At 59.2% G+C, this 13,479-nt stretch overlaps 1 protein-coding gene across 2 annotated transcripts; it reads left to right on the top strand.

Moving 5' to 3' along the window:
- The first annotated feature begins 936 nt into the window (after positions 1-936).
- On the top strand, positions 937-13,339 carry DPP3 (dipeptidyl peptidase 3). 2 transcript variants are annotated; one of them, XM_007502667.3, is made up of 18 exons: positions 937-1,014; positions 2,447-2,721; positions 2,823-2,912; positions 3,112-3,249; positions 6,041-6,115; positions 6,199-6,292; positions 6,842-6,972; positions 7,585-7,715; positions 7,794-7,852; positions 8,428-8,622; positions 9,015-9,127; positions 9,204-9,296; positions 9,829-9,891; positions 10,051-10,175; positions 10,308-10,428; positions 10,692-10,871; positions 11,722-11,884; positions 12,808-13,339. In XM_007502667.3, the coding sequence occupies exons 2-18, from the start codon at positions 2,452-2,454 to the stop codon at positions 12,978-12,980; spliced, it is 2,214 nt and encodes a 737-aa protein (XP_007502729.2). In that variant the 5' UTR covers positions 937-1,014; positions 2,447-2,451; the 3' UTR covers positions 12,981-13,339. The 2 variants fall into 2 exon arrangements, with proteins under 2 accessions (XP_007502729.2, XP_003341953.2); XM_003341905.4 differs by lacking the exon at positions 937-1,014 and adding an exon at positions 1,022-1,178.
- The last annotated feature ends 140 nt before the right edge of the window (positions 13,340-13,479 follow it).

The raw sequence follows: 13,479 nt of genomic DNA, 5'->3' as shown, positions 1-13,479 counted from the left end.
CCAGAGGAGGAAATGGCGAACCCCTCCAGGATCTCAGCCAAACAGGGTCAGGAAGAGTCAGGACCCACAGAGCTTCCTCCCTTTTCCCCAGACAGGCCTTTTAAGGGCCTGGTAGACCCAAAAGGATGATCTAGCCCAACTGAGCATCAGCTCAGCCCTCCAGGGAGAGGGAAGGCCCTGGCTGCTTCCAGGCCTCTCTGGGCCTCAGTTTTCCAATCTATGAAAGGGGAGGCAGCAAAGATGGACAGAGGAACTAGAAGGATCCTCAGAGAAAACTTGAATAGGTGTGCACACATACACACCATTAATTATATTTATTACACACACTGTAATTAAGGGAGAATGACTGTGACCCCGTTTGTGGTTTTCCTGGCACAGATACTGCAGAGCTTTGCCAATTCCTTCTCTAGCTCATTTGCTGGAGGAGAAATTTGAGGTCAACAGGGTTAAGGGACTTGCCCAAGGTCACACAGCCAATAAGTTCCGGGACTGGATTTGCACTCAGGTCCCCCTGACTGCAGGCCCCAGCTCTCTGCACAAGGGTGCCACCCTCACTCGGTTTCCTCTCTCCCCCTAGGGACACCAGCTTTCCAAGAGGTCCATGGCCCAAGGAAAGGTTGAGGGCCCTTTCACAGATGAGTAAACTGGGCCCCCGATGCCGAGCAGAGGTCACTCTGCCAAGGGATTAGAGTCGGGATTTGCATCCCACCTGGGCACAGCACACCCTCCTGCTCCCCATCTCTCCCTGGGGTGTAAAGTGCTAGGAGATCCTGCAGCCGGCAGTGAGAACCAATCCGCAGCTGCTTTGGCAGCACGTGGTGGAGGAGGTGGAGAGGAAGGAGGAGGGTGGGGCCGGGGAGAAGACTCACGCTATCATTGGCCTCTGGCAGTGCCGGTTACGTCGAAGGCGGGCGCTGATTGGGCGTAGGGAGTGGGCACCGCGTGGCCCCAATGAATGGGCAGCCGGAAGCAGGAAGTGATTGAGGGAGTGAGGGCCAGAAGCTGCGGGTGCAGGTGAGGGCAACCCGGCGGGGGGCCGCGGACGGGGCGCGGAGAGGGGCCTTGGCGGGGGTGCGCGGCGTGGGAGAGGGGCTTCCTCTCCACCCCAGCCAGGATCTTCAAGCGCTGGAAGGGCCCCGGCCGAATTCGGAGCTGGGAAACGCCCCGCCTGCCAGCAGGTGCCCAAAATGCAACCGCCTTGGGGCCGACAGAGCCCTGGCGGAGAAACTGAGGCCCCGGGGCGGTGCTGGGACTTGGCCCCAGCCCCACCCCTACCCCGGAGTTATTGTACACCCGAGGCCATGGGGAGGGAGGAGCCCGAGGTCTTCGGGGAAGAGTGCAGGAATCGGATCGGCCAGCTTGTAGTAAGCGCCAACTGCATGCCTGAGCCGGCCACGTGGGATGGAGCTAGTAACTTGGCCGGCCAGAAACGGAGGGGGCGGGGCTGCGGGGGGGCGGGGCGGGCCTCCCGGCCTGGGCCAAGCGGCCTACTCGGGGCTGCTGACTCAGGGCAGGCCGGCCTTTGCCCCCCCTCCTGCACTTACACGGTCGGGAGCGAAGGACCCCCAGCTGTGGGGGCGGGGCTGCTCCCCCCATTTCACTGATGAGAACGAGCTCTGCTCACTCCTCCACCCCCAAAGCCAAAGGGAAGCCAGGATAGGAGTGCGAGGTCCATCCAAGAGGCTGGAGAATAAAGTGGCCAAGGCCAGGGCCCGGGAGAGATGGACAAAGGTGGGGAAGGGGCTGGCCGGCCGGCAGGCAGAGACCATCCCAAAGCCAGAAGGAGTCCCCACAGCAATGGAGCACAGCAGGCTAAAAGCAGTTTTTATTATCCATTTTTACTGAGGAGGAAACCGAGGCAGGCAGAGGGTCAGTGACTTGGCCAAGGTCGCACAGCGTTCCTGACAAGTGACCATCTAGCATCTGCCTGATTCTTGGGCAGTTTTTTCTCACATTCAGCCAAATTTGTGTTCTTGTAACTTTCCTGCATCATGCTTGCAACACCTCACTCCTCACCTCTGGCTCTCAGGATCTCATTCCCTTCAAGGCTCAGCTTAAGAGGCATCTCCTACAGGAAGCCTTCCTTGCTTTACTCCCCATCACATCTGTGTATTTTATCATGACTTATTTGTGAGCATATAGTATTTTCTCAAGAGTCTGGGCTGGGCTGGGGGTGGGGGCAGCTGGGTAGCTCAGTGGATGGAGAGCCAGGCCCAGAGATGGGAAGTTCTGGGTTTCAGTCTGGCCTCAGACCCTTCCTAGCTGTGTGACCCTGGGCAAGTCACTTAACCCCCATTGCCTAGCCCTTAGCACTCTTCTGCCTTGGAACCGATACGCAGTAAAGGTTTAAAGGGGGGGCTCCTTTTTTCCGGGTCTTCACCTCTAGCAGACACTTAAGGAATGCTCATTTTCCTGAATGAATTTCCGGCTCTTCCTCATTTGGCAGACACAATGGCAGACCCCCAGTACATCCTCCCCAACGATATCGGCGTGGCCAGCCTTGACTGCCGAGAGGCCTTTGGGCTGCTGTCACCCACTGAGCGGCTCTACGCACACCATTTGTCCCGGGCCGCCTGGTATGGGGGGCTGGTTGTGTTGCTTCAGACTTCTCCAGAGGCCCCCCACATCTATGCTCTCCTCAGCCGCCTCTTCCGTGCCCAGGACCCTGAGCAGCTCAAAGAGTGTGCCCTGAAAGAGGGTCTCACAGAGGAGGAATATCAGGTCAGTCCCACGGCACCAACTTGCTCCCTGCTCTCCTCCTGAGAAGGGGCCCCGGCACCGGCCTGGCCTTCTTCTCTGACTTGCTTCTCTGCCCCTAAAAGGCTTTCCTGGTCTATGCTGCTGGCATCTATGCCAACATGGGCAACTACAAGTCTTTCGGAGACACCAAGTTTATTCCCAATTTGCCAAAGGTGAGCCAGGCCATGGAGGGGGACAGAGACATTGGTGGGAACTGTTTGGGGTCCTAGTGTCACCCCGGGGGTCAAAGGAGGGGCAGACTGAGGGATTCTGACTTCTGGAGGGAGAGCCCTCATTAATTGGGGTGAAGTTTGGGAAGTAACGTGTGACTCTTCCAGGCCTAACCCTGAAACCTCCCTTCCTTTCCTGCAGGAGAAGCTGGAACGGTTAGTGTTGGGGAGCCAGGCTGCCCAAGAGCACCCAGAAGAGGTTGGGGAGCTCTGGCAGGTTTGTGGGGACCTCATGTTTTCTCTGGAGCCCCAGCAGCGCCACCTGGGCCTAGGAAATGAGGTGAGGACCTGGATCTGTGTGTGTACACCAGAGAAGCAGGCCATGGAGTCTGAGTTAAGTCTGCCTCAGTTTCCTTTTCTGTCAAAAGAGAGGCTTGGGCCAGATCCAGGCAGGGCAGGGGCTTGGTTGTGGCCTTGGGGGCCTTTTGGGCTGCCAGGTGGAGCCTGGGCCCTTCTTAGGATTCCATGTTATTGCTTCCATTTATAACTGAAGGAAATGCTGAGTCTCCGTGAGAGCTGAGTGAAAACCAAGGTGCCAGTCATGAGGGATTTTCCCGTCCCCAGGAGTTTGGGGAGCCCAAATGTAGGCCTCCTGTCCTCCACGGGCCCCAAGTTCTCTCCCCCACCCCACGAGAGAATGACGGGAGGGACGAGAAGCCCAGCTGCAGGCACCAATGTCGGGTCTCTCCTTCCTTTCCGGCTGGAAAGTTTCCTTCCTCTGGAAGCTTCCATAGTTGGGGGATATGGGGCGGGAGTAAGCAGGCCTGGGGGAAGGATGAGGCTCTGCAGGGAGGGCAATGAGAAGGACCTGAGGACAGAGGGAATCGAGCAAGGCAGGAATTAGAGAGCTGTGTTCGAGAAGGCAAGCTTAGGGAGGAGGGAGATAGTCATTGGAGTGGACTTGGAAGGAGGAAGATCTGTGTTCCAGTCCTGCTTCTGACTTTAGAGGTGAGTGTGGGCAAGGCCCAGTTTCTCCATCTGTCTGTAGTACTCCACAGCTTGGGGGGGTCAAGAAGGCTCTTACATAGGAAGGGCTATTGGAGCTGAGCTTTGAAGGGAAATAGGGAGTCTGGGTGATAGAGGTGAAAGAGCTTCCCAAGCACAGGACAAAGGCACAGAGGTGGGAGATAGAGGGTTTCCTGGGAGAAGCAGCAAGATAAGTTTGACCACAATGCTGACAGCATGAAGGACAGAGGCAGCCCAGAAAGAGCCTTACGTGGGTATTTGCCCATCACTCCCTCTTTTTATAATCCTGCCAAACTGGACTTAGCATTGTTCTTTGGCCTGGGCACACCTGTTCCCCATTCCAGAGTGTACTTCCTGCTTTGCCTTTGCCTAGTGACACCACCAGGATCTGGCACCCGGCCTGCCTCCTCCACCATCCCCCCTGAGCTCCCTGAACAGCATTTCTGCCCCTGGCCAAGGCAGGCCATGCTCTCCTGAGGCCCCCACCTATTCCTTTGTCCCCCCCCCCTCTCTCCCTCTCTCTTTCTCTCCTCTCTTCTGTCTCTCCCTCCTTTCTCTTCTTCCCTGCTTCCCTCCTTTCTCTCTCTCCTTCTCTCTCTCTCTTCTCTGTCTCTCCCTCCTTTCTCTTCTTCCCTGCTTCCCTCCTTTCTCTCTCTCTCTCTCTCTCTCTCTCTCTCTCTCTCTCTCTCTCTCTCTCTCTCTCTCTCTCTCTCTCCTTCTCTCTCTCTCCCTCTCTCTTCTCTCTTTTTCTCTTCTCTCTCTCTCTCTCCTTCTCTCTCTCTCCCTCTCTCTTCTCTCTTTCTCTCTTCTGTCTCTCTCTTCTCTCTTCTCTGTCTCTCCCTCCTTTCTCTTCCCTGCTTCCCTCCTTTCTCTCTCTCCTTCTCTCTCTCTTCTCTGTCTCTCCCTCCTTTCTCTTCTTCCCTGCTTCCCTCCTTTCTCTCTCTCTCTCTCTCTCTCTCTCTCTCTCTCTCTCTCTCTCTCTCTCTCTCTCTCTCTCCTTCTCTCTCTCTCCCTCTCTCTTCTCTCTTTCTCTCTTCTCTCTCTCTCTCCTTCTCTCTCTCTCCCTCTCTCTTCTCTCTTTCTCTCTTCTGTCTCTCTCTCTCTTCTCTCTTCTCTGTCTCTCCCTCCTTTCTCTTCCCTGCTTCCCTCCTTTCTCTCTCTCCTTCTCTCTCTCTCTCTTCTCTGTCTCTCCCTCCTTTCTCTTCTTCCCTGCTTCCCTCCTTTCTCTCTCCCTCTCTCTTCTCTCTTTCTCTCTTCTCTCTCTCTCTCCTTCTCTCTCTCTCCCTCTCTCTTCTCTCTTTCTCTCTTCTCTCTCTCTCTCTCTCCTTCTCTCTCTCTCCCTCTCTCTTCTCTCTTTCTCTCTTCTGTCTCTCTCTCTCTTCTCTGTCTCTCCCTCCTTTCTCTCTCCCCTCCTCTCCCCCTTCCTCCCTCCCCCGCCATCTTTCCCTTCTTTCATCTCACTTGACTCGTGCCTCCTGGCATGTCCTCCCAAGAGTGAGAGCAAAGTGGCTGGCTCCAGGCTGGAGGGTTTGGTGGCAGAGCTCAGGCTTCCCTGGGGTCCGTCCCCCACTCTCCTAGGCAAGTCCTCCTCTGAGGTTCTCAGGGCGAGGAGTATCTGCCCAGGGCCCAGGCAAAGTTGCCCGGCTCCCTGGGACTTGGTCATCGTGGCACAGACATTTCGGGGCTTTAGAGGCTCGTCTTAAGCCTCCCAACCACCTTCCGAAATTTGGATTGGACCCTAGAGGCAAGAGGGAGCCCCTGGAGCTTTTGGAATGGAGGGAGGACATGGTCAGACCCATCCTGGAGGAAGATCACTTGCCCTCCTCCTCCAGTATCTTATTAAAGCCTTCTGGGTTCCATCTCCAGCCTCCATGCCTTTGCCTGGCCCGTCCCCTTCCTCCCTGCCCAGCTTCCTTCAGGACTCGGCCAAGGTGCCGATGCCCCAGGGGGTCAGTCCTGCTTGGAGGCTCGTGCATTTCCTTCTTGGGGCCCCCTTGTATGCCCCCAGCAGCCTCTCCATGGCAGCTGTCCACGGGCTGGGCCTGGTGGCTTGGGTAGAGCCTTGCTGTTGATGGTAGCCTCTCCCTGCTCCCTGCTCCCCCCAGGGCACCACCACATATTTCTCTGAGAACTGCACCCTGGAAGATGCCAAGCTGGCCCAGAACTTCTTGGATTCCCAGGTAGGAGGCCCAGGGGACGAGGTGCCCGGGCGGGGGGGGGGCTCTTCCTCTGCCCGGGTGCCCAGCCCACTCCTCTCTTCCAGAGTCTCAGCGCCTACAACACGAGGCTGTTCAAAGGCACAGACACGGATGGGAAGCTGTGCTTCGAGGTGCGGCTGGCCTCCATCCTCCGAGAAGGTGAGTCCGGAGCCTCCGGGGTGTCGCGTGGGGAGGGACTCTGGGAAGGCAGCCCGTGGAGTAGAGGTTCGTCTGGTTCTTCTGGACCCCGAAGTGCAGGCAGGCCCCGGGATCACCGCCAAGAGGCTGGTTTGGGTTCCAAAGTGGGGCCCAGCCGGGAGGGGACTCCTCCGCCTTCCCGGCTTTTCTCCGTCGGATTCCCCCACTTACTGCCTCCTGGCCCGCTGGCGTTGCTCACACGTGACGCTGCGGCTCTCACCGCCCTTTGCTGGCTGCCCCTCCGCGTGCCCCCTCTTGGCAGCCCCCATGGGAGGCCCTGGTTTTCCACAGGCCTCAGCTCAAGCAGTCCTCGTCCTGGTTCCCCCACTCCACGAAGAGGCCCTCCTTGGCCCCCTCACACTAGTGTGTCCCCCCACGATGGGGCGCTGAACGTACCTGGGTACGCCCCCCCACGCCGGGCCTGTCGTCTGTCCGGAGCGTTCGTGGATGTAACGCCGGGCCGGGGTGCTGGGCCGCACACAGCAGGGGCTTCACTCCTGTCCTCCACAGAGCCTGCCCCAGACTCTGACATGACGCCCAAGCTGAAGAACTATGAATTCGAGGGCTGCCGGTTCCAGGTGTCCCGGGGGGACTACTCCCCGCTGCTGCGGAAGGTGGTGGAGCACCTGGAGAAAGCCAAGGTGTCGGCGTCCCTCCCACCAGGCTGAGAGGGGCGGGGGGCTGGGAGGAGAAGGGCAGAGCCTGGGCCCCTTCCGGGGGGCAGCACCCCCTCCCCACGGAGCCTCCGGGGGGCAGACAGGCCAGTCGGCCACAGCACCCCTCCCCACGATGCCTCCGGGGGGCAGACAGGCCAGTGGGCCACAGCACCCCTCCCCACGGAGCCTCCGGGGGGCAGACAGGCCAGTCGGCCACAGCACCCCTCCCCACGATGCCTCCGGGGGGCAGACAGGCCAGTCGGCCACAGCACCCCTCCCCACGGAGCCTCCGGGGGGCAGACAGGCCAGTCGGCCACAGCACCCCTCCCCACGGAGCCTCCGGGGGGCAGACAGGCCAGTCGGCCACAGCACCCCTCCCCATGGTCCCTCCGGGGGGCAGACAGGCCAGTCGGCCACAGCACCCCTCCCCACGGAGCCTCCGGGGGGCAGACAGGCCAGTGGGCCACAGCACCCCTCCCCACGGAGCCTCCGGGGGGCAGACAGGCCAGTTGGCCACAGCACCCCTCCCCATGGTCCCTCCGGGGGGCAGACAGGCCAGTGGGCCACAGCACCCCTCCCCACGGTCCTTCCCTTCAGGCCTACGCAGCAAATAGCTTCCAGGAGCAGATGCTGGGCCAGTATGTGGAGAGCTTCACGCAGGGCTCCATCGATGCCCACAAGAAGGGCTCCCAATTCTGGATTCAGGACAAGGGCCCCATCGTGGAGAGGTGAGAGGGGGAGGGTCCCCAGGTTCTGGCCTCTGTCCTACCCGCCCCACAGCCCCATCACCGCCCTTCTCTCCCCAGCTACATCGGCTTCATCGAGAGTTACCGAGACCCCTTTGGCTCCCGAGGAGAGTTTGAAGGTATCTTGTGGGGGCATCTACCAGGCTGGTCTCTGGGTACCAGATGGGGGGGGACCAAAAGGGACCTCCTGGACCCTGGAGGTTGGGCTCAGCTGTGCTATGCAGCACCCCATCTCCTGCCCCAGTGTGTTTTTACTGCCAAGGCCCCAGTTTAGGCACCAAGTGGTGATCAAGCCCTGGACATACAGAGTGACTAAAACCTGGCCTCTGCCCTCGGGGAGCTTCCCATCTAACGGGGAGGCAGCTAGGGAATGACTCTGGACCCGGAAACTCTCAGGGGGAGCCCTCTGGGGTTCTCCTTGGGCCGTAGAGATCAGCTAATCTCTCATTTTACAGTGGGGGAACCCATGGCCCCAAGAGAGACCATGATTTCCCCAGGGCAGAGATGGCAGAGCTGGCATTCAAACCCCCTTTCTGTTGTCCCCCTTGTAGCCCCCTTTCTCTGTCTCAGGGAGCAAAGCTAGTTGACAGGGCCCTAGAGCATTTGGGGGGGCAGTCTGGGGCCTAGTGAGGGAAGTGAAGGAGGGTGTCAAGTGGGGCCCCCTCCAGCCCACCCTTCCACGGCCGTCCTCCAGGGTTCGTAGCCGTGGTCAACAAGTCAATGAGTGCCAAGTTCGAGCGCCTGGTAGAGAGTGCGGAGCAGCTGCTAAAGGAGCTGCCCTGGCCCCCCGCCTTCGAGAAGGACAAGTTCCTCACCCCCGACTTCACTTCCCTCGATGTCCTCACCTTTGCTGGCTCCGGGATCCCTGCTGGCATCAACATCCCCAACTGTGAGCAGTGCCATGGGATGGTGCCTGGGGCTACTCCATGGGACCTCTGCCCCGAGAGAGATGGGTAGGGTGAGGGGGGCTGGCGTTCAGGAGCCCCATGATGCCCGCAGGACCCTAGGTAAGCCTTGAGTCTGATCCTCAGCTTCCTGTAAAGTGGGGGGAGGGGGGCTTCAAGCCACAAGTCTGTAATTCTGCCTCGGGGTTTTGCCCCCTTGCTTAAAGTAATGTTGCCCCATGACCTTTCACCTTTGCCCCTCGTCCCAGCCCCCTGGCTGCCATGACGATATGAGCCCTTTGAGGTCAGGGAATTCTGGGCTGTGGGAGTTGTTCCCGGGCCCTTGTCACGGTGTCTGCTTTGTCTTCCCCTTCTCCCTCCTTCCCCCCACCTGTAGATGATGACGTGCGGCAGAAGGACGGCTTTAAGAACGTGTCTCTGGGCAACGTGCTGGCCGTGGCCTACGCCACCCAGCGGGAGAAGCTCACCTTCCTGGAGGAGGAGGACAAGGTAGGGGGGCAGGGCCGGGGGTGGCTAGGGCTGAGAGGATGGGGTGAACAGGAAACCCTGACCCTTCTCCTTGCAGGACCTCTACATCCGCTGGAAAGGACCATCCTTTGAAGTCCAGGTGGGGCTGCATGAGCTGCTGGGTCACGGCAGTGGGAAGCTCTTTGTACAGGTGAGGACCCAGGCCTTAGGCGGTAGCCCACAATTCTTGGGCACTGGGGGGGAGGGGTGATCAAGGATACCACATAAGGTACAGGTAGGGGTCCATCTCCCCTCCTTGTTTGCACTGATTTCCTGCCCCGTAAATCCACCAAAAAATGCAGTCCCTGAGATAGGTGGTGCCTGGGGTTCCTGGGAAGGTCGGCCACTGTGACTGTGGCTCTCCGTCCCCCTGGCTCCCTTGTGCCTCCCTGGGGGAGGGGGGAGTAGTGGGAGATGTGGCCCAGCGTGCCAAGAGGCATGGAAGCTGGCAGTAGAGGGATGGAGGCTGCGGTCTTTGGGCCCACTGGTTCTGCCTGAGGGTTTTCATTTGCTTTGAGGCTGGGGTAAGTGTGGTAGGAAATCAGCAGCCATTCACAGAACTCATCCAGGAAAAAGGGAGTGGGGGGGCCCCTTGGCCAGGGCCTGTCCTACAGGCCTCCGTCTGGGACCAGGATGTCCCTTGCTTGGGGATCCCCCCTTTTATTCACTGGTTCTTCCTACAGGATGACAAGGGAACATTCAACTTTGACCAAAATACTGTGATCAACCCAGAGACAGGGGAGCAGGTAGGAGCTGGCCCTTGGGAATCTTGGGAGGGGTGACCCTAAGCCCCATGGGGAGAGGATGTTCAGGAATCCTGGGAAACCCCTGACAGGACAATCAGGGAGAGGGAGCAGCATGTCCAGGGCCCCGGGAACAGCCACCTATCCCTTGCCCCCCTCCAGATCAGTAGCTGGTACCGGAGCGGAGAGACCTGGGACAGCAAGTTCAGCACCATCGCATCTAGTTACGAGGAGTGCCGGGCAGAGAGCGTGGGGCTCTATCTCTGCCTCCACCCCCAAGTCCTGGAGTAAGGGCAGATGGGGGCTGGGGCAGGAGGAGAGCCTGGGCCTGGTCGGAACCTGCAGGGCCCGTGGGTGGTCAGAGGCAAGGCTGAGGCCTGGGAACCTCTGACTCCTCCATCACCCCCCCTCCCCGCCAGGATCTTTGGACTGGGTGGGCCTGAGGCCGAGGACGTGGTATATGTGAACTGGCTGAACATGGTGCGTGCAGGGCTGCTGGGCCTGGAGTTCTACACCCCTGAGACAGCCAGCTGGAGACAGGTAGGGTGGGCAAGCAGCTGTGAAGCCAGGGTGTCTGTCTGGGGGTCAGGCATGGGTGTGTGTGGTGGCATTGGGCTGGGCCAGGCCCCAGGAATAGGGTTGGGGGAGGCAGCTGGGGGGATGCACAAGGTCGCTTCCTGCCCTTGGCTGCCCTCACTCCGTGCCCTTCTGCGGCCTCCTGTGTACCCCCCTGGCCTTCGTGGCCCAGGCTGACACGGAGGAGGTTAGGGAGGAGAATCCTGAATGTGATCTGGTTTTTGCAGGCACACATGCAGGCTCGCTTTGTGATCCTGAGGGTCCTGCTAGAAGCTGGGGAAGGCCTGGTCACAGTTGTCCCCACCACCGGCTCTGATGGGCGCCCAGATGCCCGGGTGCGCCTGGATCGACACAAGATCCGCTCAGTGGGCAAGCCCGCCCTGGAGCAGTTCCTGCGACGGCTCCAGGTAAGCAAAGGAGGTGCCTGTTCTCTCTGCGTCCGTCCCCCTCTTAACCCTCAGACTGGAGTCCCCCAGCCTAGGAGAGAAGGCAGGACTTCTGTGGTTAGACAGATGGAGGATATCTAGGCTGTCCTGCTTGGCCTGACCCTGGGCCCACTGCAGTTGGACGGTCTGCTCTGCCTTTACTGCCCTCACACCCGAGATCCAAAAATGCACCGAAAAGGAGGCACCAAAGTTCACTGAGGAAAAGAAGTCTAAAAAGTAGAATTGGCCAAATGGAAAAGGAAGTACAAAGCTCAGACGGAAGTGAATGTCTCCATAAGACATCGAGAAACAATCCAATGAAGTCAACAGAATAAAAAAATAGAGAATGTGAGGTGTCTCCCTGGAAAAACAAGTGACCTGGAAAATAGATCCAGAAAAGACGGGATGCACTCACTTCCCCAGCTCCTGCTCTTGGCTACCCAGAAGAGCCTATCCAGCCTTCTGCCACCGTCGCATCTCTCCTTTCCACACTTTTGCCCAGGGGGACACACTCCCTCTTCCCCTCTGCCTCTCAATCCTAGTTTACCAATTGGCTCAAACACTATGGTTAGGTAAGGCCTTTCAGGTTGGTCTGACTGCCAAGGCCTTCCCCCAAGGCTCCTGGCGCCCTTCATGTCTACACCTGTAGTGGTGTAGACAATGCCGTCTTGTATGCCCAGCCCTTCGCCCAGTCCCCAGCATAGGTCCACCCTTACGTGCTTGTTGACTGAGGGACAGGAATGTCAAAAAGGCCCCAGATATAGAAATGTGCTTCCTTGATTTGTAAAGTGGGGGCCAAGTGATCCCCGGTAACCTTCGCCTCCTTTCCCAGGTGCTAAAGTCCACAGGAGATGTGGCCGCCGGGCGGGCTCTGTACCAGGGCTACTCTGCAGTCACCGATGCTGCTCCTGAGAACTTCCTTGCCCTCAGGGAGACGGTACTGCTGCGGAAGGAGGCTCGCAAGCTTATCGTACAGCCCAATACCTGCCTGGAAGGTAGCAGCCTCTGCCCCCTCCCCAGGCCCCTTCTTCTCCCACGACCTCTTCCCCAATGCAGCTGCCCTCTCCAGAGTTCAGAGCCAGCTCCAGGATCTTAAGCGTTGGAGCCTGAGGCCTTGGTGGACTGCTAGGGGATAGGTTGAAGCAAAACTTCTTGGGAAGCAGAGCCAAGAGGGTTGGGAGCAGGCAAGAGCCAGGGAAGGGGCATGTCCAGTCCCCTGTAGTCGCCCAGTGTTTGCCGGGAAGCTGGTTTCCCCTTTGGACAGAGGAGGTTCTCCCTGGGCTGGCCCAAGCTGATTCCATCCCAACCCTCCTGAAGGGAAGCCAAAGAAACCCCATCCCCAAGGCAGAGATCCCTGGATGAAGCATTTCTGGGTGCTGGGCTCTGCTGAATTTAGCTAGGAGTGGGGCCAAGAAGCCCGGGGATCTCCTTCCTCCACAGCCACTGCTGAAAGGCCTCCAGGGAAGGCAGAGCCAGCCAACTTCCCCCCAGCTCTAAATGTTGGGAAGCTTTTCTTAAAACCGATCTTGCCTCTTGGTTCTGCTCTCTGGGGCCCGAGCAGAACCAGACTGACCCCCTCCTCCTCCACTAACTGACTTCAGGTCACCCCAAGGCTTCCCTTTTCTGGACTGACCGTCCCCTTCCTTAAGCTTCTCTCCCAGGGCAGGTCCACATCATCCCTGGCCTAGAGACCCAGAGCACCAGCTGATGTGAGAGCTAGTTAATATCTGAGTCAGAATTTGAACCCAGATCTTCCTGGTTCTCAGATCTCTGGCCTCAATTGTGAGGAGAAAGGGGCCCACAGTCATGGCAGTCATGCTCCTGAGGCCTGACGAGGCCTCGGGTGGCCTTTGGGATGGCGGGAAGCAGGGACACAGGTTCAGCCGAGGGAAATCTCCTTTCTTCCCTGGCTCCCCAGGTTCCCAGGTGCAGCTTCTAGAGTACGAGGCCTCGGCCGCTGGCCTCATCCGCTCCTTCTCCGAACGCTTCCCCGAGGACGGGCTCATGCTGGAGGAGGTTCTCACTGGGCTGGCCAAGGCTGATGCCCGCTTCTGGAGGGGCCCCAAAGAAACCCCACCTCTCAAGGCCTGAAGAAGATCCCTGCCTCGAGCCCTTCCCTCTGTTGGGGTTTGGGGAGGGAGGAGCCGGGGTGGCCACGGGCTGGGCCTCTTGCCCTGGATGTCATATGAGCCCAGTGGTCAGGGTGAGGGGTGGCAGCTGTGCCTGGGACTGTGCTACAGAGAGCTCTTCCCGGGGCGGATGGGCCAGAATGGCCCACAGTGGCGGCCCAAACTGAAGAACTGGGGGACGCTGGGCCACATCCGCCTCCGAGCCAGCCTCCTCTTGTCCCAGGCAGGGATGGTTCCACCCTGCCTACCTTCCTACCTACCTCTCACAGGGTTGTTGTGAGGAACATGGTTTGTGCCCCCTAAAAAGTGATGGAAACGGCAGCGCTGGTGCCTGAGCATCCTTTCCCGTCAGGCCCGCGAGCTGTGGGGGCTCTGGCTCCAGGGGCAGTCTGGACCAGCACCAGACTTAGGAGCCGGGGTGGGCGGATGGCAGAGCTGGGAGGGATGTCAAGTCACAGAGC

This window comes from Monodelphis domestica, chromosome 6, assembly GCF_027887165.1.
Source record: "Monodelphis domestica isolate mMonDom1 chromosome 6, mMonDom1.pri, whole genome shotgun sequence".
NCBI classification, from domain to species: Eukaryota; Metazoa; Chordata; class Mammalia; order Didelphimorphia; family Didelphidae; genus Monodelphis; species Monodelphis domestica.
The sequence above is the reverse complement of the archived record's forward strand: the minus strand, read 5'-3'. Positions and strand labels throughout refer to the sequence as shown.

Coding starts and splice junctions, on each gene's coding strand:
- DPP3 (XM_007502667.3), top strand. CDS start 2,452: ATGGCAGACCCCCAGTACATCCTCCCCAACGATATCGGCGTGGCCAGC. Junction 6,973..7,584: donor AGCACCTGGAGAAAGCCAAG/GTGTCGGCGTCC, acceptor CCTTCCCTTCAG/GCCTACGCAGCAAATAGCTT. Junction 7,853..8,427: donor CTCCCGAGGAGAGTTTGAAG/GTATCTTGTGGG, acceptor GCCGTCCTCCAG/GGTTCGTAGCCGTGGTCAAC.